This window comes from Nicotiana sylvestris, chromosome 3, assembly GCF_000393655.2.
Source record: "Nicotiana sylvestris chromosome 3, ASM39365v2, whole genome shotgun sequence".
Classification (NCBI taxonomy): domain Eukaryota; kingdom Viridiplantae; phylum Streptophyta; class Magnoliopsida; order Solanales; family Solanaceae; genus Nicotiana; species Nicotiana sylvestris.
The window spans coordinates 10,897,366-10,925,074 of NC_091059.1; the positions used below are offsets into that span (position 1 = coordinate 10,897,366).

General features: G+C 41.0%; 1 protein-coding gene across 1 annotated transcript in view; it reads left to right on the forward strand.

Annotated features, from left to right (window-relative positions):
• The first annotated feature begins 23,753 nt into the window (after positions 1 to 23,753).
• The window catches only part of LOC138887039 (uncharacterized), a 33,701-nt gene continuing 29,745 nt past the window's right edge, over positions 23,754 to 27,709 (forward strand). Inside the window, exons 1-2 of the mRNA XM_070168751.1 lie at positions 23,754 to 23,889; positions 24,048 to 24,380. Coding sequence (XP_070024852.1) covers positions 23,754 to 23,889; positions 24,048 to 24,380 — 469 coding nt within the window. The remainder of the gene's footprint in view (positions 23,890 to 24,047; positions 24,381 to 27,709) is intronic.

Consider the following 27,709-nt stretch of genomic DNA (forward strand, 5'->3'; position numbering starts at 1 on the left):
TCAGCAAGCAGTAACAGCAGCAAGCGCAGTGAAATCACAGCTCCTGGTAGTCCCAGCTACCAGACATTCCTGAACTACGCTGACCTGATTTCTGTTTAGCCTAGGATATATAGGCAACCTCTGAAGCAGGGTGCGGTCAAACTTTTCAAAAATGCTTCACACGGAATTTTCAAACGGGCAAAAATCGCTCGTATTTGCTCACTTATCTTTGCCCGAAAACATTTCATATTTTCGAGCAAAGAGGGGCAGCTATGAGCACGTGATGTTTGCCCTATATATGAATTATTCCCAAAAAAATCAAGCAAAATGATTTTTCTTCATTTTTTGTGCATTTTGGTGTCATTTTCTGATAATTGTTGCATTTTATTTGTGCATGTTAATTCATACAAAATACATAAAAATATGCACTTGCATTTAGGATTTAATTTCATACTTTAGTATTAATTAGGGATTAATTTGTTTTAGAATAGGATATGAAGAAAATGACAAAAATAGTTCACTTTAGCATTGTTATTATTTTAATTGTGAAACGGTCGCAAATAGTTATTAAGTAAATTTTAGGAATTAATTGGTTTTAGTTTAATTGTTAGTTTAATTTTGCATCTTTGTAAAAATTAGAAAAATAAATACAAAAATACAAGATTACAAAATGAAAAATGGAAAAAAATAAAAATACAAAGGGAGTGGCTTTAATTAAAGGCCAAATTTGGACCACTTTTGCACCTAATCCGTTGGCCCAAACTACTATACAGTCCAACCCAAATTCCCCAACCCGGTCCGGTTCCTAACAAGTCCAAACGACTTCGTTTCCCCAGCCTTCAATCACGACCGTTGGATCTCATCAATCCAACGGTCCGGATCTAACTAGGATGTTTGGTATATAAGTGTCCGAACTCCCCCCCCCACCCCATTCGTACCATATCCTTGATCCTCATGAACCCTAATCCGCGCCGCCCCTAAATCCCTCGCCGACGGTGAACGTCACTTACACCGTTCAAACCCAAATTAACACCATAGATCCCCCATGAATCCCTCTTTCCATTCCCGTTATTGGTTTCCCTCGAATGTTGCCAGAGTTCGTCGAATCTCAGTTTGAAGTTTTCCGGCCAAGTCGCAAGTTCATCCAATCCAGCCCAAAATCATACCACACAATCCCCGGACTTCCCTCAACCCAAATCCATGACTATTTTCCTTCAAATCTCTGTGAAGCGGCTCGAATTTCAGATCTAAGAATTTTTGGCCAAAACCCTAAACCAAAATCTTTATGATTTCGAACCGTAATATCCTTAACCATGTGTTCTCTTGTAAGAACACATGGTTAGGGATGTTGCGTGTCAAAAATCTGAAAAGATTCGGACGTCAGTGACTGGCCGGAGTTTCTCGTGCTTCAGTGAGTTTTCCTGTTTCTTTTTACTTGCATGGTTGAAGTTTTAGTTATAGTCTTGATATCATTAAGTGTTCTATTAATTTTATGATTTATTTTTGTGTATTAGTATAGTTTAAATTTTCTTTGTTCCTTGTTCCATCTGTTTTAATCAGTGAAGCATCTTCGCAATTTTAGTTTTGTTTTAGTTTGATGCATGTATCATTATTAGTTAATCATAGTTTTAATTTCAGAATCGGCATAATTGATTAGTTTGGATTTGATACCATCCTGTCCATTATATGTTAGCTAGATGTTTATGTTAATTTCAATTTCTTTTTAGTTCTGAATTTGATGTTCGAATGGTCGATTGTTAGCTTATTGGTTAAAAGTTAGTTTAATTTCATTTAATGTTGACTATTAGCTTAAGCTTTGCTTTGATTGATCCTGGTCTCTGGTTTTCCTAGTTTGTTTTAGTTTGTGTGATTGAACAATTGGGATTGGTTAGTTCGATTAGTTAATTTCTGAGTTCTAATTAATTAGTCCTAGTTAGTTTTGAATTAATTTAGGGGATTGGTTATAGCTATTGAGGATGTGGGTAGAATCAGTAACTTTGAGAAGCTTTCAGGGGTAGTTTGGACATGAAAAAGGGTAATTCTGATAGGAATAGTAATTTCAAAGTATTGAAAGGATAGTATAGGTATTGCATGGGTAGAAGAATACCCTAGGGCCTTCTAGAATAGGACTTTAGTGTAGATTTCAGCCAACTTAGGATACTAGCTTGGGAAACAAGTCAAGAAATGAGGGATTAATCTGAAATAAACTAGGGACTGAATTGAAAATCTGAAAATCTGACTTGCACCTCATCTTTGCCTATAAAAAGACATGACCATTGCCTTGAGAAAAAAAAACTTCCAGCCATAAAAATGATCCCTCACAAAAATTCTCTTCATTTTTAGATCTGAAAACTGAAATTCAAAATTTCAAAAGCCAAAAAAAATACAGTAGAAATCTGATAGAAAACCAAAAAATAGGTTATTATTCCATTGAAATTTCCATTTTTAAACTCCCAGCAGTGTTTGAGTTCAAGACCTGGTAGTTGCATATGCTGATTTCGAAGGGTTGTAAGACTCACTGAGCTGGATTTCGATTGAATCTGGTTTTGACTGGACATAAAAGGAATTTGCAGGATAATTGTCAAGGTTATTTGGTCCATTCTGATTTTGGTTTCAGTCGATTTCTCAGTGGTTTCAAATTTCTTCCTGGGCTATGTTTCGGTTGTTGTTTATTGTGGTTGCCAATCTGCTAAGGTTGACAATTGTTGCTGATCTTCTTCCTTTTCTGATTTGTGCTCTCATTCCAGTTACATGTTCGAACTTTCCCTGTTGTAATGACAATTTTGGAATGAAACCAATGCTCATTTTAGATTCGAATGCAATGGAACCTTCATAGTTGCAGCCAACTGATGTAGTTCTAATTTATTGGTTTGAGTTTTGATTTGTTTAATTATTGTTGCCAACTGATACGGGTCTGATAGTCTGTAATATGAACTGTTGAACTCCTGTCGTACTAGTGATTTTCTATTTTGTGAAGCTTAGTGGACTGTTAGCTTAGCTTGTGTATCAAGTAGGTACAATCGTTAATATTGTTTAATTTGGTTAAATGTCAGTAGAAGTTGAATCCCTGGATTAAAATGGCAGTATTCATATCAGCTATTAGTAATTCTGATCATAATTATTAATTAGTTTCCTAACTTGGAGTAACATCTGTCCATCACGCCCCTTCGTGGATGTGGTTTGGGCTCGACGTTGGCTTCGTAGCCAATTTTTGTAGTCGTTCCGGTTGGGATTTGATCCCAGACTTTGGCATCACGTTTGCCTTAGCTACCATCTACGTCCACTGGGCTGCCAGTTTTTTTTCATCTGGGCCTGGATGCATTAATAGGCAGCCCAGGTCTGTCATGGTCAAGTAGTAATTTGAATTGGGCCTGGGTGCCTCAATAGCTTGAAGCAACTAATTAAATATAAAGGATGTCCCCAAGGGCTCGATCCCTGGGCTTCACAGATGCCTGTCGTGGGTTCGAAATGTTGGCCTGCATTAGGACCAATGCTTTGAGCTGTGGGAGTTTGAGCTCACATCATATGCATTATCTGATTTGGGCCTTCTGGGCTTAAGACCAATTTTCTTCGCATTTTTTTATGTTTGAACTCGGGCTTGGAAGGTGAGGCTTTAGCTAATCAGGATTTTTTGGAGATAAATTAAGTAAATAATGGTAGTTGCCTTTGGTTTGGCTTTGAAACAAGCAAGACGAGTCTCGCCAAACAAAGTAAATAAGTCGCGGGACCCTCAATAATGGTTACATAAAATAATTAGAATTTGAGAGAGCCGACTAGTGAATTTCATGGCCTTCCCCACATAATAATGTGTTAGAATCTTTAGGCACGTTTTTAATAAAATTACTTCCTTTAACTTGGGTGTGCATTGATGCGACCCAAATCTAAATCTTGACGAAGTCGAAATGGGTTGACAATCATGGATGCATTGACTGCGACGTGGTTCGAAACGCGTTTTCACGACGTCGCAATTCTTTTAAAATAAATAATGATAAAAAGTGATTTACGAATAAAAAGCACATAGTCTATCATGTATCAAAATCAGATAAAATTAAATACAACAGTTAAGCGACCGTGCTAGAACCACGGAACTCGGGAATGCCTAACACCTTCTCCCGGGTTAACAGAATTCCTTACTCGGATTTCTGGTTCGCGGACTGTTAACAGAGTCATAAATTTCCTCGGTTCGGGATTCAACTGGTGACTTGGGACACCATTAATCTCCCAAGTGGCGACTCTGAATAATTAATAATTAAATCCCGTTCCTACTCTGGTGACTCTGCTGGGGATCGAACCCAGAATCTCTGGTTCAGGGTTCAGAATTTGAGCTTTGATAAATTGTTGTATTTAATTGTATCTAATTTTCCTACATGTTTTGTGCAGAATATGCTAAATGTTACCGCTTTGATATTATCCGACCTGTATATAAACTGTGCCGACACCCTTCTCTCTTCACCTCCGGGGATGTGCTTACTGGTTGAGACTCCCTATTTTGTTAGTGTCATACCTTGAAATAAGAAAGAGGCCGGACAAGTTACGAAGCCGGATGGCCTTTTGGTTCCCGGTAAGTTGCCCCCTCCTCGACTCGAGATGTCCGCTCGGGTACATAGTCTAGAACACCGACTCAGGTTTTGAACATAGAATAACGTGACTTCATGTCGGATCCCTAGTAGGAACGCTTATTTGCATCACGTTGCATTTGACTTAGGGGACTCAACACAGGGGTTGGGTCCGTCTAGGACTAGCATCCTGAAATGAAAAGACCATCCTGATGCATCCTACTTGCTCTGTACATATATTTGTTTCGAACCTGCATGTTGACCGATTTCTGGATCTCGGGAATGTTGGAAAATTGAAAAAAAAGAGAAAAGAGAAAAAAAAAGAAAAAATATCAGTTAGGGAGTTAATTGATAATTTTAGAAATAAAAAATCAATGACCAATTACTGGCGAAACTCTGCCAAAATTTTGAGAAAAAAAAGAAAATATTTTATTTTGTTTTACTAAAAAAAAGCAAAGAAAAATAGAAAAAGAGTCTTTTATTTTTGGAAAGTTGTTTGTTGATAAAGAAAAGGATAAGAAAAGTTTTTGTTTTAGTTTGAGAAACATAAGTTGTTACATTATTTGTTGAAAAGGGAAAGGAAAAAAGAGTCTTTTATTTTTAGTTTGGAAAATAGGTTGTCTAATTATTTGTTGAAAAGAAAAAAAATGTGTCTTGTTTCTAAAAATAGTTTTATTCGCTTATGAAATGCAAAAAATAAAAATGGAAAAAGAGTCATGTTTTAAAATAGTTCAGTTAATTTGCCCGAACTACGCCGGTTTGATTCTCACAGGGTGTGGGATACGTAGGCAACCCTCATCGGGTCCAACCTTTCCTTTGGAAAAATAGCCAAAAAAATGTCAGAATTTTTATTTTTCTTTATAACAAATTGGGTGATGCTGTCAAATGTTCCCAAACGGAACGCCGGAAGACTGACCTTGCATAGATAGCCACCTTTGGTCATGTTTTCATTTCTTTTGACCCTCACAGCCTTAAGTTTTCGTCCCCGAGGCGTTGAAAGGCCGTGTTGTAATACCGGGTCAATTTTTGATGTATGACCAGTTGACTTCCGCAACCTTAAAATCTTTGTTCCCAAAGTGCTGAAAGGCCGCGTTTGAGAGTCGAGTTCTTCATTTGTAAAATTTGAAAATATATAGGTAATTTTGAGTCTAGCCATAGATAGTTTTTTAGTTTAATAAAAGTTTTTCTTTTTGCTTAAACGCTTTAATAAATGTGCAGGATGAGCACGATGATAAATGAGCCCTTTTTAATAATGACCAAAATTCCTTTTGAGCTGCAATTATGGTGGAATGATTTAGGCAAAGAGGGGCAAGACGAAGTGAAAAAATATTTGAAAGACCTTCCGGATTTATTAAACATTCAGCCTCGGGGGGACATTATCAGGGCATTGGTCGCCTATTGGGATTCGGCACATAATGTATTTCATTTCTCAGACTTTGAGCTCACCCCGACATTGGAAGAGATAGCAGGGTACATCGGAAGTGATCAAGCTCTGTTGAGGTTCAAATACTTAATTGCTCCTAGGGCCATTACCATACACCGGTTCTTGGATTCCTTGAAAATACCTCGAACAGTTCATCATCCAGATTTTGCAAAGGGTTTCTGCAGTTTCCGTTTCATATATGATAGATATGGCCACGTGGGCGGGTTCAATAATCCATACTTTAAGCTATACAGTAGAAGTAACCGACAAAAATGGGAGGAACACAGACATGTGGCATTTATGATAGCCTTTTTGGGCCTCATAATATTCTCAAGGAAAGATGGTAATATTGATTTGAAAGTAGCGGAGGTCGTCAGTACCTTGCAAACCATGGGGAAAAGCACTTTAGCACCTATGATCGTGGTTGACATCTTCCGAGCTCTCACTGCGTGTAAAGCTAGGGGCAAATTTTTTGAGGGATGTAATTTGCTCTTACAAATGTGGATGACTGAGCATTTGTTCCCTCGCTCTCAGCTATTGAGTTATGGTTCGGTTGAGAAAACTTGTATAGGTGAATTTTACACAAGAATCAAAGGAGCTAGTCTACCTGAAGGAGTCACGGCCTGGACATCATTATTTCGGAACCTTACTGCCAGCCAGATACAGTGGGTGCTTGGATGGTTGCCTGTCAAGGAAGTCATATATATGCCAGCAGCTCAGCCGCATTTTTTGTTGATGGGACTCAAAAGCCTTCAGCCCTATACACCATATCGGGTTCTGAGGCAATTCGGGAGGTATCAAGTAGTACCGAGGGATGAAGATCTAAGTACCCAGGTGGTCAAAATTAGTCCTGATGGTCAGTTCCCCGAGGAAGAGGTTCGCCAAATCTGGAGTGAGTGTCAACATTTGATGGCGAACACTTGTGTGTCTGATAGGGTTAAAGGGGAAGTTGCCCCAGGGTATCATGATTGGTTCAGAGGTGACGTGGCATGTGGAAGACCGGCTAAACGACCTCATCTCGAAGATTTCGCCAAGTCATCCCAGGAGCAGTGGGACCGGTTAGCAAAGGAAAAAGGCTATCGAGTTGAGATTGGTAAACTGAAGCAGCAAGTTGAGAGTTTGAAATTCGAGAACAGTGTACAGGTTGACGCGGATCAAGGTAAAAAGAACAGACTGGCTCGAAAAAACGAGGCGCTTAGGGCCCAAATCAGGCAATTGAGGATAACCGTCGATAAGCAACCAAGGAGCCGATCAGATGAACAATTGATAAAAAAGCTGGAAAACGAAGTCAGAGAATGGCGGGATGAATTAGGAAAATCTGAGAGTATCATGGCAGAGCTTAAAGCGCAGTGGGCTACAAGAACAGAGGAGCGTCGCCAGTACTTGAATCAGTTGAAAAGGGACCATGAGAAAATTGTTGTCAATTTAAAGAGAAAAGTGGTTGCCCTTGAGGGTAAAGCAGTTAGGCAGGCTAGAGATTTTGGAATTGAACGGGGACACTGTTACGCCTTGTTGGCCCAAATGGAGGTAGAAGTGCAGTAGTTGCAAGATCAACACCTGCAGGACTCTCGAGCTTTAAAGACGTGCAGCGATCAGATAAGACGCTTGCTTATAGAAAAGAAGCAAACAAAAGACAGGATTAGAGCCATTGCTCATGCCATTTTCAGGAGATGCCGGGTTTGTGAAGACATGACCTATACTACTTTTGTCTCAGCAGTAATGATCTATGTGAAGCAAACCATGAATGAATTAGAGAAGCTTGAAAGGGATTTGGATCCTAGGCCTGCGGCGAGGCCGAACGACGCCCCGCGGACACCTAAGTTTGAAGCACTAGAGTATGCATAGTCCGTGTCTGTAATTTTCTACCATATTGAGTCAGTCTTTCGTATGTCCGTTATCTTTCCAGGTCAAGTACGTCTGCAGTCTTAGAGTCTGTATTTGATTTTAATTTGCGTCTGTTAGTTTCATTCCGAAAAGTGTTGAGTTTGTAATAGTTTGTTTTAGTAATGAAAATTGAAAATTTCGAAAAAAAAAATCTTATTTCCACCCTTTAATTTTGAATTGATTTTCATGAACTACGCTTGGTCTGATTCGTACAAGGTCACGATATGTAGGCAATCTCCATAGGACTCGACTGTAATCGTAAGAAAAAAAGAAGAAAAAGAAAAACCAAAGAAAGAGAGAAAGAAAGAAAAGAGCGGAAAAACAAAAAGAGAAATGAGCGGGAACACAAAAGAGAAAGAAATAAAAGAAAGAGAAAAGCACAAGAGAGGGATGAGGTGAGGAAATTTGAAAGAAGGGTGAAAAGAAACAAGGAACGAAATGTCGGGATGACGCATACAATCGAGCAAACGCATAATAGAAATGGTTAACTGTATAAGTGCATTCATGACAACGTGCGGTTGTTAAATCTATTAAAACTTAATCGCTAACAAAGTGGTTGTCTAAATGTGTGAGTCCAGGCAGGTGGTTAGTTGATTGGCAATTCTGGCAACTCACCCGTACAACACCCGGTCGAAAGATCAAGTAAAAATGACAGGGCAGGATTCGGAAATCAGCATCGTAGACCCTTCAAATGAAGTTGAGGTAACAGATGTGGGTGCTATGAAAGAAGAGATGAGGAAATTAAAAGCACAAATGGTTGAAATGCATCCAGCATGGTCTCAGGGACATCTGGCACCACTATATCCCGCTAATCCATCTTACATCCCACCTCTGGCTCAAGCTCACGAGCCCACCACTCCCCACGCATCTTCAGCCTTCCCCTATCACGCCCAGGGCTATGTTACCACTTCATACGCTCCCCCAGCTCCACCCCCCAAACAGAACCCTCCCCACCCATGGTTCCCGTCTTTGTGCCACCTTCCCCAGCCCCATTACATAGATTGTTCAGTGAGCCGCTATTCCAAGCTCACGACATCCAATATTACCCTCCCAAACCCACTTTCAAAGAACCTGAGCCATATACCTATTCTCCCCATTTTGAAATCCCGGGAGAGGTTGAGAAACCGGTTAAGAATACAGAACAGGAGGAAGTGATTCGTAAAGTCAAAAGCCTGGAGCAATCCTTCAGGAAAATGCATGGTTTAGGTAACCAAGTCAGCGTCGCATACAAAGATTTGTGCCCTTTCCCTGATGTTCAGTTGCCTGCGGGGTTTAAAATGCCGAAGTTTGACTTGTGTGAGGGGCACAGTGACCCAGTAGCCCATCTGCGTGGCTTTTATAGTAAAATGTGAGGTGCTGGGGGGAAGGATGAATTGTTGATAGCATATTTCGGTCAAAGCCTGAGCGGATCCACACAAGAATGGTATACGAGACAGGACCCCGGCCGATGGTATACATGGGATGATTTGGCACAGGAATTCATCGGCCATTTTCAGTATAACCTCGAGATAGTCCCCGATCGTCTGTCATTGTTGAAGCTGGAAAAGAAGCCTGGGGAAAGTTTTAGAGAGTTTAGTTTCCACTGGAGGGAACAAGCAGCAAGGGTTGATCCTCCAATGAGGGAGAGTGAGATGGTAGATTACTTCTTGCAAACATTAGAGCCTGCCTATTTTGGTCATCTGGTGACATCTGTCGGAAAGTCGTTTAATGAAGTGATAAATATGGGAGCCATGATTGAAGAAGGATTAAAATCTAACAAGATCTTGAGCTACTCGGCATTGAAAGCAACCACCCAGGCCATCCAAAGCGGTACTGGTGGTGTGCTTGGAAAGAAAAAGAAGGAAGAAGTTGCTACGGTTGAAGCTAGTGCTTGGTCCAGGCCCAACAACCCTCCGCTATACTACAACCAACCCAGACCACACCACCCAAACTACCAATATACCCCATATGGCCCACCGCAACACTACTATCCACCACCAGATTCACACTTTTCTATCCACCACGTCCAGACCTACACTCAGCCTCCGGTGCACTCGCAATGGCATGCAACGAATCCCCAAAACACACATCCACCCCCACAAAACACCTATCCACCTCCCAGGGCAAACAGACCAGGAACCAGCTTCCGCCCAAACCAAGCTTTTAGAAGTGAGAAGGCCCCAAACAGAAAAACATTTACTCCGCTGGGAGAATCTTACACTACTCTCTTCCATAGATTGAAACAGTTGGGAATGTTGACCCCAATTGAGTCCAAAGCACCAAACCCCCTTCCTAGAAACCTGGACCATTCTGTTAGCTATGAGTATTGCTCAGGGATGCCGGGGCATGATACTGAAAAATGTTGGAAGTTGAAAAACGTGATACAAGAACTCATTGATAATCGTCGTATTGAAGTACAGGCTCTAGAGGCCCCAAACATCAATCAAAATCCATTACCAGCGCATTATGAAGCCAATTTGATCGAGCTGATTCATAAAGGTACAGAGCCTAAAAAACCCTCGCAAGTGGTTATGGTGATTCGTTCTACGGAAGCCAAGGTCAAAGAAAAGACAGTGAGCACAAGGCCAGTGGTTCAGTTAAAAGCAATAAAAGATAAGCCAGTGTTGGTAATGGGAAAAGGACCATTTGTTGATGCAAAAAAGCCAGAGCCAGTCAAGTTAGTGGTACTAGGGTCACCATCTACACCCGTGGTTGTTGTGAAAGGGGCCTACGTAGAACCAGTTGTCATAAAACCAGTAGTCCAGTTACCCGTGGTTGATAGCAAAGTCGTACCGTGGAAATATGACAAGATAGTGGTGACATACAAAGGAAAGGAAATTGAGGAAGAGAGTTGTGAAGCACAAGGACTAATTCGGTCGGGACGTTTTTTTGCTCCCGAAGAGTTGAGAAAGGCCAAGTGCGCTAAAGATAGTCCAGTGCTAGTCAAAAAAGCTGTGACGGAAGAAGAGGCAGAAGAGTTTCTGAAAAAGATGAAAGTACAAGATTATTCCACTGTTGAACAATTGAGAAAAACACCAGCCCAAATCTCGTTGTTGTCGTTATTGATCCATTCTGACGAGCATTGCCGAGCTTTGATGAAGATATTGAATGAAGCTCATGTTCCCGACAAATTTTCAGTGAACCATCTGGAGAAAATTGCCAACAAGATCTTTGAAGTGAACAGGGTAGCATTTTCTGATGATGAATTGCCTGTGCAAGGCACAGAACACAATAAAGCTCTCTACTTGACGGTCAAGTGTGAAGGTTCAATGGTTACTCGGGCACTGATCGATAACGGGTCGAGTGCTAATATTTGCACGTTGTCCACATTGAAAAAGTTGAAGATTGATGATGATAGCATCCGCAAAAATAGCATTTGTGTTCGAGTGTTCGACGGAGGGGGAACTAACACAGTAGGGGATATTGTACTCGAATTAACTATTGGCCTGGTCGAGTTCACTATGGAATTTCAGGTGTTGGATGCTGCAGTGTCCTACAATCTTTTGTTGGGTCGACCATGGATCCACGCGGCCAAAGCAGTGCCTTCCACACTGCACCAAATGGTCAAATTCGAGTGGGACAGACAAGAAATTGTGTTATATGGGGAAGATCCCACATGCGCCATGAGTGATGCCATTGTGCCCTTTATAGAAATCGAAGATGATAAGGGACCATGGGTTTATCAGGTCTTCGACACGGTCCCGGTGAGAAGAGTGCCCGAGGGTAAAAGTATTCCATGTCCCAGGATGGCAGCTGCGACCGTCATGGTAGTATCAGAAATGCTGAGTAACGGGTTCGTGTCGGGGAAAGGTCTGGCGGCTGAACTTCAGGGCATTATTCAACCTGTTTCCCTGCCCAAAAATCTGGACACCTTCAGATTGGGGTTCAAACCAATAGCGTCAGATGTTAAAAGGGCCCGTAAATTGAAAAAGAAAGCTTGGGTTCTTCCCAAACCAATTCCACGCTTGTCCAGGTCCTTTGCCAGACCGGGTAGCAAGAAAGAGTCATTGGCAAAGGTGTAAGGTTCACTGATTGGGGTGGAGGGGAATTTGGATAAGGTGTTCGAGAGAGTATTTGCTGAAGTGAACATGGTTGAGGCCGGGGAAGGGTCAAGCGGAGCAGATATACAGTACATCGGACCACATGCTAACATCAACAATTGGGAAGCTACTCCTCTTCCAATTTCGGAGGGAGTCGTGGTAGTGGGTTTTGTTTTCCTTTTGTCACCTGGATTATTCCAGGGTTTGTAATCCAGTTGCTATGTTCCGTCCGTTTGGATGAGTTAAAACCTTGTTATCTTTACATTCAATGAAATGCAATTTTCTTCGTTCCTAATTTTCTTTCCATTTTTTTCTTTTCTTTTGTACAGTTCTTTTTATGCTGATATCAATGATATGACATGCATGAGGAATCTTCGGCCCAGTTTTAAAAGCCAATCTAGCTCGGAAGTAATAATACAAGAAATCGAGTGTGATGATGGGGTGGATTGTAACAACGATGAAGCTTATGAGGAAATTAGTAAAGAATTAAGTCATTTTGAAGAAAAACCCAAACCTAACCTAAATGACACAGAAGCAGTTAATCTAGGGGACCAAGACAATGTGCGGGAAACTAAAGTAAGTGTTCATCTGGATCCACAACTCAAGGAGGAGATAATTAAAGTATTGCATGAGTACAAAGATGTTTTTACATGGTCATATGATGATATTCCAGGTCTAAGCACCGATTTGGTGGTTCATAAATTACCCACTGATCCGGCACTCCTCCCTGTCAAGCAGAAGTTGATAAAGTTCAAAACGGACATAAGTATGAAGATCAAAGAAGAGATTACCAAGCAGTTTGAGGCAAAGGTCATTCAGGTTACACGAGACCCCACTTGGTTAGCTAATGTCGTGCCTGTGCCGAAGAAAGATGGCAAGACCAGGGTGTCCGTCGATTATCGAGATCTTAACAAGGAAAGTCCAAAAGATAATTTTCCACTGCCCAACATCCATATACTGATTGACAATTGTGCCAAACATGATATTGGCTCTTTTGTGGATTGTTACGCGGGTTATCATCAGATTCCAATGGACGAGGAAGATGCAGAAAAGGCATCATTCATCACGCCGTAGGGAACGTATTGTTATCGGGTCATGCCGTTTGGTTTGAAAAACGCTGGGGAAACTTATATGAGGGCCATGATAACCATATTCCATGATATGATACACAAAGAAATCGAGGTTTATGTGGATGATGTGATCGTGAAATCTAGACAGCAATCCGACCATGTCAGAGATTTGAGAAAGTTCTTTCAAAGGCTTCGCAGGTACAATCTTAAGCTCAATCCTGCAAAATGTGCTTTCGGGGTGCCATCTGGGAATTTGCTGGGGTTTATAGTCAGTTGGCGGGGTATCGAAGATCAAAGCTATTCAGGAACTGCCACCTCCAAGAAACAAAACCGAGGTGATGAGTTTGTTGGGAAGATTGAACTATATTAGCAGGTTCATTGCTCAGCTCACGACAACTTATGAGCCGTTTTTCAAATTGTTGAAGAAAGACGCTGCGGTTAAATGGACTGATGAATGTCAGGAGGCTTTTGATAAGATAAATGGGTATTTGTCGAACCCAACCGTGTTGGTCCCGCCAGAACCAGGGAGGCCCTTAATTTTATATCTAACGGTTTTGGATAATTCATTCTGTTGTGTACTGGGGCAGCACGATGTTACGGGTAGAAAGGAGCAGGCTATCTACTATCTCAGCAAGAAGTTCACATCTTACGAGGTTAAGTATACTCATCTGGAAAGGACATGTTGCGCTCTAACTTGGGTGGAACAGAAGTTGAAACATTATTTGTCATCCTACACTACTTACCTCATATCTCGCTTAGACCAGTTGAAGTATATTTTTCAGAAGCCCATGCCCACAGGGAGGCTTGCAAAGTGGCAGATCCTGCTTACAGAGTTCGACATTATCTATGTGACACGGACTGCGATGAAAGCACAGGCACTAGCCGATCATTTGGCTGAGAACCCCGTCGATGAAGATTATGAACCTTTGAAAACTTATTTCCCTGATGAAGAGGTGATGTACATTGATGAATGGGAACAAGCCGAGAAGCCGAGATGAAAACGTTTCTTTGATGGGGCTGCAAATATAAAAGGTGTGGGAATAGGAGAGGTACTTATTTCTGAAACCGGTCAGCATTACCTTGTTACAGCTCGGCTTCGTTTCTAGTGTACGAACAACATGGCAGAATATGAGGCGTGTATATTGTTATTGAGATTAGCTATAGATATGGGTGTACGGGAAGTCTTGGTCATGGGTGACTCGGACCTACTAGTACACCAAATTCAAGGAGAATGGGAAACACGGGATTTGAAGCTTATACCGTATCGGCAGTGTCTGCATGAGCTTTGTCAACGGTTTCAGGCCATAGAATTCAAGCACATTCCAAGGATTCATAATGAGGTTGCCGACGCTTTGGCTACTTTGGCGTCGATGTTGCATCATCCAGATAAGGCTTATGTTGATCCGTTGCAGATTCAGGTTCATGATCAGCATGCTTACTGTAATATGATAGAAGAGGAAATTGACGGCGAGTCGTGGTTCCATGATATCAAAGATTACATTAGGGTGGGAGTATATCCGATACAGGCTACCGGTGATCAGAAAAGAACGATTCGGCGATTGGCAAGCAAGTTTTTCTTTAGTGGAGGAGTGTTGTACAAACGAACTCCGGATCTCGGGTTGTTAAGATGCATTGACGCGAGACAGGCTACATCTATCATGACTGAGGTACATTCCGGAGTTTGTGGACCGCATATGAGTGGGTACGTTCTAGCAAAGAAGATTCTCCAAGCAAGTTATTATTGGCTCACTATGGAGTGGGATTGTATTAGTTTTGTGCGTAAATGTCATCAGTGTCAAATGCATGGAGATTTGATTCATTCTCCACCATCAGACCTACATACGATGTCCGCGCCATGGCCTTTTGTTGCATGGGGCATGGATGTTATTGGGCCAATTGATCCAGCAGCGTCGAATGGGCACAGGTTTATTCTGGTAGCTATAGACTATTTTACCAAATGGATGGAAGCTAAGACGTTCAAGTCTGTGACTAAGAAAGCTGTAGTCGACTTCGTGCACTCAAATATCATCTGTCGGTTTGCGATTCCAAAGGTAATCATCACGGATAATGGGGCTAATCTTAATAGTCATTTGATGAACGAGACATGTGAGCAGTTTAAGATTACCCATAGGCATTCTACTCCATACCGTCCCAAGGCAAATGGTGCGGTTGAAGCAGCCAATAAGAATATAAAGAAAATACTCCGGAAGATAGTTGAATGGTCTAGACAGTGGCATGAGAAATTACCTTTTGCATTGTTAGGGTACCGCACCACCGTTCGTACCTCGGTGGTGGCGACCCCTTATTCATTTGTGTATGGCACCGAGGTAGTAATACTCGCAGAGGTGGAAATCCCATCTCTGCGAATCGTTGTAGAGGCTGAGATCGATGACGATGAATGGGTGAAAAGTCGTCTTGAGTAGTTGAGTTTGATTGACGAGAAGAGATTGGCATCAGTGTGTCATGGCCAACTGTACCAACGAAGAATGGCAAGAGCATACAACAAGAAAGTGCGTCCAAGGAAATTCGAAGTCGGACAGTTAGTATTGAGGCGGATTTTGCCTCATTGGGCGGAAGCGAAAGGAAAGTTTGCCCCAAACTAGCAGGGACCATTTGTAGTAACTAGAGTGTTGTCTAATGGAGCATTGTATTTTACAGATGTGGAAGGAAAATGTACAGAAATGGCCATCAATTGCGATGCGGTCAAGAGATATTATGTATGATTTCTTTAGTTCTGAGTATATCTATTTGTATTTGGCATATCTTAAAGATTGAAATGATGAAGGCGTTTTGTCCTGCTATCCAAACACTTTTATCCCTTGTCATCCCCTTTGAGCCTTACTTATTTTTCGTACCCCTCTTTCGGAATCAATGGCACTATCAGGGAACACATGTGCCGAACATAAAAGAAAGAAGAGAAAAACAAAGGAAGAAGAAAAAGAAAGAAAAGAAAAAAAAGAAGAAGAAGAAAAAAAGAGAAAGGAAAAATGAAAGCGAAGGAAAAGAGAAAGAGAAGAAAAGAAAAAGAAAGAAAAGGAAAGAAAGAAAAACACAACAACAAAGTTAATTATGATACAGTGAACTACGTTTGACTTGATCCCGAGAGGGTACGTAGGCAGCCTTACTCCAAGGTACAGTCATACCAAAATAGAAATTCAAAAATCCCCAAGCAAGAAACTGGGGCAGAAGTTGTGATTGTTGTGAAAGTTGGATTCCGAATGTTGTAATTTGAACCCATTTGAATTGTTTTGAGCCTTTCATACCTTTCTTTCTAACCCAATACAAAAGCCTACATTACGGTCCAAAAAAAGACCTTCTGATCAATTTTTGATAAATGCCAAGTCGAGCAGGTAGCGGTAATTCGTGGCAGTGGCAACACTCTGGTTCAAGCAAGAAGAACAAACGATAAAAATGAGAGAGTCTTATGGGTGAAAACCCTCACGGGCACCGTAAGGCGACGGGAGCTGAGAGAAAATAAAATGAGAGAGTCTTAGTGGTGAAAACCTTCATGGGCACCTCAAGGCGAAAGTGAGTTGAGAAATGGCAAACTGAGAAAGGTCTGTTGATAGAAACTGTTTTGTGGTACCGCAGGAAAACAAGGTTAAGGTCTAGGTAATTCAAACAATCGATGGAATTTCTGGGCAATGAGGTATGGCAACTGAGAGTTATTTAGTCGGATTGGTTGGGCCGATTAATCCGAAATGCATGTCATGACCATTGGTGCTAGCTATTCCGGTCAGATAAGTTTCTTTTCTTTACTTCATTTTTAGTAGTCATCCGGTTTTGGATTCTTCTTATCCTTAACCCGTAAAACCATTGCATTTCATTCTCTTTTGGGGGTTTTGTTTGTCTAAATATTCTAATGTCAGTTATGTTCAAAAGCAAGTGGGAAAGGATTTCAAAGCTCACTACCAGCTTCCGGAATTGTAAAGCACAACGTGGTCAGAGCATGTCAACAACAACATGATGTAAAATGGAATAGGGGAAGTCGCCGGAAGTTGCATCAGCATAATATTTGGGAAATGTTATGGGAAATGTGAAGGTTCAGGCAAAAAGGGCCGGAAAGATGAGACAACAGTATGGGTACAAAAGCATTCAGGTGGTCAGAAATTGGGGAATGTGGAAGTCGGTTGAAAAGTCAGGCAGTTCAGAGGATGTCAGGCAATACAAAGCAAGGCAATGGAAGGACGATGCAGCAAGAATGCCATCAACTAACCACCATTTTTTTTACTAATGAAATTTTCGATGATTGAAACAGGGGCAGAAAAATTGTTTGTCAGGAGGAATTCGCCGTGAGGGAAGAGCGAGGATTAATCAAATTTAATCGCAAGTGTGGCATGGTTGAAATACAAGATAATCATGAATAACATAGGGGAATATAATTTGGTTGCAAAGTTCGCATGTTTAGGATAAATGCAAGTTGTCAGGAGTCCGCCTGGAGAACATAGACATACTTTTCAAGTTTAATGTAGGAGTCCGCCTGAAGAACGGAGACATACAGTTTGAATTTTAAAAGTCAGGAGTCCGCCTGGAGAATAGAGACATTCAATTTCAAATTCAGAAATCAGGAATCCGCTTGGAGAATAGAGACATACTTTTCAAGTTTGATGTCAGGAGTCCGCCTGAAGAACGGAGACATACAGTTTAAATTTAAGAAGTCAGGAGTCCGCCTGGAGAACAGAGACATACAATTTAATATTAGCAATCAGGAGGCCGCCTGAAGAACAGAGGTCACACAATTCAGATTTTAGTTTTCAATCAATTTCTTGTTTTGTTCGAAGTCAGAAGCCCGCTTGGAGAATGGAGGTGTTAAATATTTTAAGCAGTCGAAGTCAGGATCCCACCTGGATAATAGAGGAGTAGTTTCAATTTTAAGTTCAACAGTCAGGAGCCCGCCTGGATAACAGAGGAATACATTCGAGTTCGAGTTTATTCAAGTTCAGCAGTTTGGGGAGAGGGAATAATATCTCAATTAACCAGGGGAATAGCAACAGGGAATTTTATCGAGAAAGCACAAGACAATGAGGCAACAAGGAAACACAAGAGAACAAGGCAGCAAGGAAGTACAAGAGCAAGTTTGAAAAATTTAGTTAGGATTTTTGTAATTCATAGAGCATAGTTAGTTTAGCTTCTTTTATCTTTGACGTGGTGTAATAAGGGAGGTCAGCAAGCAGTAACAGCAGCAAGCGCAGTGAAATCACAGCTCCTGGTAGTCCTAGCTACCAGACACTCCTGAACTATACTGACCTGATTCTTGTTTAGCCCAGGATATGTAGGCAACCTGTGAAGCAGGGTGCGGTCAAACTTTTCAAAAATGCTTCACACAGAATTTTCAAACGGGCAAAAATCGATCGTATTTGCTCACTTATCTTTGCCCAAAAACATTTCATATTTTCGAGCAAAGAGGAGCAGTTGTGAGCACGTGATGTTTGCCCTATATATGAATTATTCCCAAAAAATTCAAGCAAAATGATTTTTCTTCATTTTTTGTGCATTTTGGTGTCATTTTCTGATAATTGTTGCATTTTATTTGTGCATGTTAATTCATACAAAATACATAAAAATATGCACTTGCATTTAGGATTTAATTTCATACTTTGAATTAAATAGGGATTAATTTGTTTTAGAATAGGATATGAAGAAAATGACAAAAATAGTTCACTTTAGCATTGTTATTATTTTAATTGTGAAACGGTCGCAAATAGTTATTAAGTAAATTTTAGGCATTAATTGGTTTTAGTTTAATTGTTAGTTTAATTTTGCATCTTTGTAAAAATTAGAAAAATAAATACAAAAATACAACATTACAAAATGAAAAATGGAAAAAATTATTATTAAAAAGAAAATAAAAATACAAAGGGAATGGCTTTAATTAAAGGCCAAATTTGGACCAATTTTGCACCTAATCCGTTGGCCCAAACAACTATACAGTCCAGCCCAAATTCCCCAACCCGGTCCGGTTCCTAACAAGTCCAAACGACTTCGTTTCCCCAGCCTTCAATCACGACCGTTGGATCTCATCAATCCAACGGTCCGGATCTAACTAGGATATTTGGTATATAAGTGTCCGAACTCCCCCCCCCTCACCCCATTCGTACCGTATCCTTCATCCTCATGAACCCTAGTCTGCGCCGCCCCTAAATCCCTCGCCGGTGGTGAACGTCACTTACACCGTTCAAACCCAAATTAACACCATAGATCCCCCATGAATCCCTCTTTCCATTCCCGTTATTGGTTTCCCTCGAATGTTGCCAGAGTTCGTCGAATCTCAATTTGAAGTTTTCCGGCCAAGTCGCAAGTTCATCCAAACCAGCCCAAAACCATACCACACAATCCCCGGACTTCCCTCAACCCAAATCCATGACTATTTTCCTTCAAATCTCTGTGAAACGGCTCGAATTTCAGATCTAAGAATTTCTGGCCAAAACCCTAAACCAAAATCTTTATGATTTCGAACCGTAATATCCTTAACCATGTGTTCTCTTGTAAGAACACATGGTTAGGGATGTTGCGTGTCAAAAATCTGAAAAGATTCGGACGTCAGTGAATGGCCGGAGTTTCTCGTGCTTCAGTGAGTTTTCCTGTTTCTTTTTACTTGCATGGTTGAAGTTTTAGTTATAGTCTTGATTTCATTAAGTGTTCTGTTAATTTTACGATTTATTTTTGTGTATTAGTATAGTTTAAATTTTCTTTGTTCCTTGTTCCATCTGTTTTAATCAGTGAAGCATCTTCGCATTTTTAGTTTTGTTTTAGTTTGATGCATGTATCATTATTAGTCAATCATAGTTTTAATTTTAGAATCGGCATAATTGATTAGTTTGGATTCGATACCATCCTGTCCATTAAATGTTAGCTAGATGTTTAGGTTAATTTCAATTTCTTTTTAGTTCTGAATTTGATGTTCGAATGGTCGATTGTGAGCTTATTGGTTAAAATTTAGTTTAATTTCATTTAATGTTGACTATTAGCTTAAGCTTTGCTTTGATTGATCCTGGTCTCTGGTTTTCCTAGTTTGTTTGAGTTTGTGTTATTGAACAATTGGGATTGGTTAGTTCGATTAGTTAATTTATGAGTTCTAATTAATCAGTCCTAGTTAGTTTTGAATTAATTTAGGGGATTGGTTATAGTTGTTGAGGATGTGGGTAGAATCAGTAACTTTGAGAAGCTTTCAGGGGTGGTTTGGGCATGAAAAAGGGTAATTCTGATAGGAATAGTAATTTCAAAGTATTGAAAGGATAGTATAGGTATTGTATGGGTAGAAGAATACCCTAGGGCCTTGTAGAATAGGACTTTAGTGTAGATTTCAGCCAACTTAGGATACTAGCTTGGGAAACAAGTCAAGAAATGAGGGATTAATCTGAAATAAACTAGGGACTGAATTGAAAATCTGAAAATCTGACTTGCACCTCATCTTTGCCTATAAAAAGGCATGACCATTGCCTTGAGAAAAAAAAAACTTCCAACCATAAAAATGATCCCTCACAAAAACTCTCTTCATTTTTAGATCTGAAAATTGAAATTCAAAATTTCAAAAGCCAAAAAAAATACAGTAGAAATCTGATAGAAAACCAAACAATAGGTTAGTATTCCATTGAAATTTCCATTTTTAAACTCCCAGCAGTGTTTGAGTTCAAGGCCTGGTAGTTGCATCTGCTGATTTCAAAGGGTTGTAAGACTCACTGAGCTGGATTTCGATTGAATCTGGTTTTGACTGGACATAAAAGGAATTTGCAGGATAATTGTCAAGGTTATTTGGTCCATTCTGATTTTGGTTTGAGTCGATTTCTCAGTGGTTTCAAATTTCTTCCTGGGCTGTGTTTCGGTTGCTGTTTATTGTGGTTGCCAATCTGGTAAGGTTGACAATTGTTGCTGATCCTCTTCCTTTTCTGATTTGTGCTCTCATTCCAGGTACATGTTCGAACTTTCCCTATTGTAATGACAAATTTGGAATGAAACCAATGCTCATTTTAGATTCGAATGCAATGGAACCTTCATAGTTGCAGCCAATTGATGTAGTTCTAATTTATTGGTTTGAGTTCTGGTTTGTTTAATTATTGTTGCCAACTAATACGGGTCTGATAATCTGTAATATGAACTGTTGAACTCCTGTCGTACTAGTGATTTTCTATTTTGTGAATCTTAGTGGACTGTTAGCTTAGCTTGTGTACCAAGTAGGTACAATCGTTAATATTGTTTAATTTGGTTAAATGTCAGTAGAAGTTGAATCCCTGGATTAAAATGGCAGTATTCATATCAGCTATTAGTAATTCTGATCATAATTATTAATTAGTTTCCTAACTTGGAGTAACATTTGTCCATCATGCCCCTTCATGGCTGTGGTTTGGGCTCGACGTTGGCTTCGTAGCCAATTTTTGTAGTCGTTCCGGTTGGGATTTGATCCCAAACTTTGGCATCACGTTTGCCTGAGCTACCATCTACGTCCACTGGGCTGCCAGTTTTTTTCATCTGGGCCTGGATGCATTAATAGGCAGCCCATGTCTGTCATGGTCAAGTAGTAATTTGAATTGGGCCTGGGTGCCTCAATAGCTTGAAGCAACTAATTAAATATAAAGGATGTCCCCAAGGGCTCGATCCCTGGGCTTCATAGATGCCTGTCGTGGGTTCGAAATGTTGGCCTGCATTAGGCCCAATGCCTGGAGCTGTGGGAGTTTGAGCTCACATCATATGCATTATCTGATTTGGGCCTTCTGGGCTCAAGACCAATTTTCTTCGCATTTTTTTATGTTTGAACTCGGGCTTGGAAGGTGAGGCTTTAGCTAACCAGGATTTTTGGGAGAAAAATTAAGTATATAATGGTAGTTGCCTTTGTTTGGCTTTGAAACAAGCAAGACGAGTCTCGCCAAACAAAGTAAATAAGTCGCGGGACCCTCAATAATGGTTACATAAAATAATTAGAATTTGAGAGGGCCGACTAGTGAATTTCACGGTCTTCCCCACATAATAATGCGTTAGAATCTTTAGGCACGTTTTTAATAAAATTACTTCCTTAAACTCGGGTGCGCATTGATGTGACCCAAATCTAAATCTCAACGAAGTCGAAATGGGTTGACAATCAAGGGTGCATTGACTGCGACGTGGTTCGAAACACGTTTTTCATGACGTCGCAATTCTTTTAAAATAAATAATGATAAAAAGTGGTTTACGAATAAAAAGCACATAGTCTAGCATGTATCAAAATCAGATAAAATTAAATACAACAGTTAAGCGACCGTGCTAGAACCACGGAACTCGGAAATGCCTAACACCTTCTCCCGGGTTAACAGAATTCCTTACTCGGATTTTTGGTTCGCGGACTGTTAACAGAGTCATAAATTTCCTCAGTTCGGGATTCAACCGGTGACTTGGGACACCATTAATCTCCCAAGTGGTGACTCTGAATAATTAATAATTAAATCCCGTTCCGATTGTCCTTTAAATGGAAAAACTCCTTTACGCTCTTGCGGGTGTAGATGAAAAAAGGAGGTGTGACAGGGAGGAGCACGAGCAGCATCTTCGAGTCATTCTTCAGACTCTAAGGGATAGTCAGTTGTATGCCAAGTTTTCAAAGTGTGAGTTTTGGTTGCGTTTGGTTGCATTTTGGGTCATGTTGTATCAGCAGATGGTATTCAGGTGGATCCTAAGAAGATTGCGGCAGTCAAAGACTAGCCTAGATTCACATCAGCTATGGAGATCCGGAGTTTCTTGGGTTTGGCGGGTTATTACCATCAGGTTTTGGAGGGGTTTTCATCTATTGTAGCCCCGATGACCAGGTTGACCCAAAATGGTGCCCAGTTTAGGTGGTCAGATGAATGTGAGGCGAGCTTTCAGAAGCTCAAGAGAGTTTTGACTACGGCGCCAGTGTTGGTTTTGCTTACAGGTTCAGGGCCATATAAAGTGTATTGTGATACATCGCGCATTGGACTTGGTGCAGTATTGATGTAGAATGGCAATGTTATTGCATATGCTTCATGACAGTTGAAGATCCAGGAGAAGAATTATCCAGTCCATGATTTGGAGTTAGCAGCCATTGTTCACGCGCTGAAGATTTGGAGGCACTATTTGCATGGCATGTCATGTGAGGTGTTCACGGATCACAAGAGTTTGAAATACGTGTTCAAGTAGGAGGAGCTAAATTTGAGGCAGAGGAGGTGGTTTGAGCTGTTGAAAGATTATGATATCACCATCTTGTATCATCCGGGAAAGGCCAATGTAGTGGCCGATGCATTGAGTAGGAAGTCAGCCAGTGGGCAGCCTTGCGTATATTCTAGTTGGTAAGAGACCTCTTGCTTTGGATTTTCAGGCTTTGGCCAATTAGTTCGTGAGGTTGGAAATTTTTGAGCCCAGCCGTGTGCTAACTTGCACAGTCGCTCGTTTTTCATTATTTGAGCGTTTCAGAGATCAGCAGTATGATGATCCTCATTTGCTTGTCCTTAGGGACACGGTGCGGCACGAGGGTGCCAAATAGGGTACAGTTGGAGATGATGGAGTTCTGAGGATGCATGGTCGTATTTGTGTGCCTAATATGGATGGACTTTGTGAGTTGATTCTTGAGGAGGCCCATAGTTCCCAGTATTTTATTCATATGGGCGCTGCCAAGATGTATCATGATTTATGGCAGCATTATTGGTGGAGGAGGATGAAAAAGGACATTGTTGCCTATGTAGCTCGGTGTTTGAACTGTCAGCAGGTAAAGTACGAGCATTAGAGACCTGGTGGTTTGTTTCAGAGGATTGAGCTTCCTGAGTGGAAGTGCGAGCGTATCACTATGGATTTCATTGTTGGACTCCCAGGGACTTAGAAGAAGTTCGATGTAGTATGGGTTATGGTTGATAGGCTGACCAAGTTAGCACATTTCATTCCTGTGGCAGTCTCCTATATTTCTGAGAGGTTAGCTGAGATCTATATCCGGGAGATTGTTCATCTTCATGGGGTGCTTCTGTCTATCATTTCTGATAAAGGTACATAGTTTACCTTGCATTTCTGGAGGGCGGTTCAGCGTGAGATGGGCACACAGATGAGATGAGCACAGCATTTCATCCTCAGACGGACGGACAGTCCGAGCATACTATTCAGATTTTGGAGGATATGCTCCAAGCATGTGTTATTGACTTTGTAGGTTCTTGGGATCTGTTCTTGCCATTAGCAGAGTTTGCCTACAACAATAGCTACCAGTCGAGCATTCAGATGCCTCCCTATGAGGCACTATATGGTAGGTGGTGTCGGTTGCCAGTTGGATGGTTTGAGCTGAGACAGGATCAGTTGTTATGTATAGAGTTAGTTCAGGATGCCTTGGTTAAGGTTAAGATCATTCAAGATAGGTTTCATACAGCTCAGTCCAAGCAGAAGAGTTATACCGACCGCAAGGTTCGTGATGTGGCATTTATGGTCGGAGAGCGGGTGTTTCTCCGGGTGTCGCCCATGAATGGCGTGATGAGATTTAGGAAGAAGGGTAAGATAAGCCCTAGGTTCGTTGGTCCTTTTGAGATTCTTGAACGAGTGGGAGAGGTGGCTTACAGATTTGCGTTGTCGCAGAGTTTATCAGTCGTACACCCAGTGTTTCATGTGTCCATGCTTCAGAAGAATCACGGCGATCCATCCCACGTGTTAGACTTCTGTACTGTCCAGTTGGACAATGATTTGACCTTTGAGGAGGAGCTGGTGATCATTTTGGACAGGCAGGTTCGTCAGTTGAGATCAAATAATTACCCTTTTGTTCGTGTTAAGTGGAGAGGTTAGCCTGTCGAGGCAGCTACCTTGGAGTTTGAGTCCGATATGTGGAGCCGATATCCCTATCTTTTCCCCGACCCAGGTACTTCTTTTCTATGTCCGTTCGAGGACAAAAGGTCATCACTTGATTTACAAGTAAATTCTATGTTCTGAGGCCTTAAAAGCCTCCTTTTATCTCACCTCAATTTGCGTGCACAATCCGGGCGTATATCCGGAACGCTTTTATGTGAAAATTTGATGAAAATGCTAATTTGGCCTTTAAAAATTGAATTTAAGTTGACTTCGGTCAACATTTTGGGTAAACGGACCTGGACCCGTGATTTGAGAATCCTGGAGAGTCCGTGAAAAAATATGAGACTTGGTCGTATGCCCGGAATTGAATTCGGAGGTCCCAAGCCCGAGAAATGAATTTTTGAAGAAAATTGTTTAATTGAAATTTTAAGAGTTTTTGGAAATTTAAATGTATTTGAAATTTATGGTATCGGGCTCGTATTTTATTTCCGGATCCCCGTACAAGTCTTATATGGTATTTAGGTTCAGCCTGTAAAATTTGGTAAGAAACAGACTTGATATGACGTGAATCGGACCCTCAGTTGTTAAAAATGGAACTTTAGAGTTCATGAGATTTTTCTTTGATTTTGATGCTAAATTCGTTGTTAAAGGTGTTAATTTGGCGATTTGATCGCACGAGTAAGTCCATATGATGTTTGGTTTGGAGCCCCGAGAGCTCGGGTGAGTTTCAGAAGGTTTTTACACTTAGAAAAGTTGCAGATTTGCTGCTTCTGGTGCACAGACCTTTTGTGCATCGCGATCGCGTAGTGACTCACGCGATCACGAAAGGGAACTGGGCTTGGGGTGCAATTTGTTCTATGCGAACGCGAAGTGAGGGACGCGAACGCGGGGCACTGGGTGGCTGCTCTACGCGAACCGACCCATTTCCCGCGATCGTGTATAGTAAATTGGAGGTGGGGCTGGGATGTTGTCGTTCTTCTACGCAAACGCGTTCACAGGCCCACGAACGCGAAGGTCAGGGGGGCCAACCCTTCGCGAACGCGTAGAGGAACTCGGGATCGCGTATGTCCACTTCTAGCAGCTCTTCACGATCGCGACACTGTTCTCACGCCCAGCACTTAAAACAATAGCCATGTCGGGATTTAGCCCATATTTTCATATTTTCAAAACTAGAGAGCATTAAGGCGATTTTCAAGGAACAAGTTCTTCCCCAAAACATTGATATATGATTCTAAACCTTTTTCTTTCAATTTCTCATTGCATTTCATCAATCTTCATCCAAATATTTAGGGTTTTTATGGTAGAAATTGGGAATTTGGGTAGAGTTAGGGATTTTTGAATAACTAGAATTTAGACCTCATTTTGGGGTCGGATTTCGAAACTAATTGCATATTTAGCCAGTTAAGAATTAGTCTTAGGCTGATATTGATCAACTACTGATGATGGGTTTTATCTTCTGTGTATTAATACCTTACATATTTCTCGTATTTCTTATACCTCTTATATTGCTGGTACTTTGTTTTGTATGGTATTTATGTTATGTTATGGATTTTGTGGTACTTTATGTTGTTTTATTATGAGTCTATTGATAGTACTAATATAGTGTATCTTGTTGCCTCTTTGAGCCGAGGGTCTCCTAGAAACAGCCTCTCTGCCCCTCGGGGTAGAGTTAAGGTCTGCGTACATATTACCCTCCCCAGACCCCACTTGTGGGATTACACTGGGTTGTTGTTGTTGTTGTTGTTGTGTTGGTGAATGGATGATCGGGTTTTGTTCTGAACCTCGAGTTTTGACCAAGCAGGCCCGAGGTCGATTTTTGACTTTTTGGGAAAAATGATAGAAAACATATAGTTAAGCATTGGGTATGAATTCTTTAGCATTTATTGATGTTGTTAAATTAATTTGGACTAGATACGAGTAATTTGGAGGCAAATTCTAAAGGAAAATCGGTGTTTGAGGCTTGAGTTGGCCGTGGAAATTCGAGGTAATTATTTGGTCTAACCTTAGCTTTAGGAATTAGGTATTGTGCTTTATTTGCTATGTGCTAGTGTAGTGTACGACGTATAGGTGTGGTGATGAGTATCTATATGTTGTTGTCAAGCATTACAGTGAGTCTTAAATTGTAATCGTTGTGTTCTTAACAAGTACTACAAATGCATAAGTTGTTGATTCTCCGTGTTGGGCAAGAATTATGATTATTCTCGTGGTATTATTTATTGTTGAGTATTGGTTCCAGTTGAGGTTTCATTTGTGACGTTGAATGTTGGTACAAGTTTGGTTATAGCTGATTCCCGTGTCAGGATGTATTTAATTCTTAACGTTGGTTCCTTTGCCGAGATGTGTTTATTCTCATTGTTGATTCCCTTGCCGGTATATTGTTGTTTCCTTATTGTTCCCTTGTCGGGATTCTTTTGTGATTGGTGTTGAATTGTATATTGGGATCGGGTTGCACGCCGCAACAATATTATATGGGATCGGATTGCATGCCACAATATTGAGTAATAAGGGAGGACAGGTGGGGTCGGGTTGCATACCACAACAATGATATATGATTGGATCGGGTTGCACGCCGCAACAGTGATATATGATTGGATCGGGTTGCACGCTGCAACAATGTTATATGATTTGAATCTGGTTGCACGACGCAACAATAAATAATAAAAGTGGATATTGATTTGTTACTGTTTCCTTATTTTTACTGAAGCGAACTTTATAATGTTCTTTATGTTTTTCTCCTGAGTTACTGTTGGTACTTGATATTCCCTCCCTCCCCCCCCCCCCCGCAACATGTTCCCCTTCCCATCTTTAATTGCTAGTTTCCGTTATTATTACTTGTCGTATATGCTTTAAACTACAGAGGTTTATTTGATAGTCTTGTCCTAGCCTCATCACTACTTCGCCGAGGTTAGGCTCAACACTTACCAGCACATGGGGTCGGTTGTGCTGATGCTATACTCTGCACTCTTTTGTGCAGATCCCGCTACTGGAGCATACAGACCTTAGCTAGGGGTTGCTGCCTTCAGTCCACCAGGAAACCCA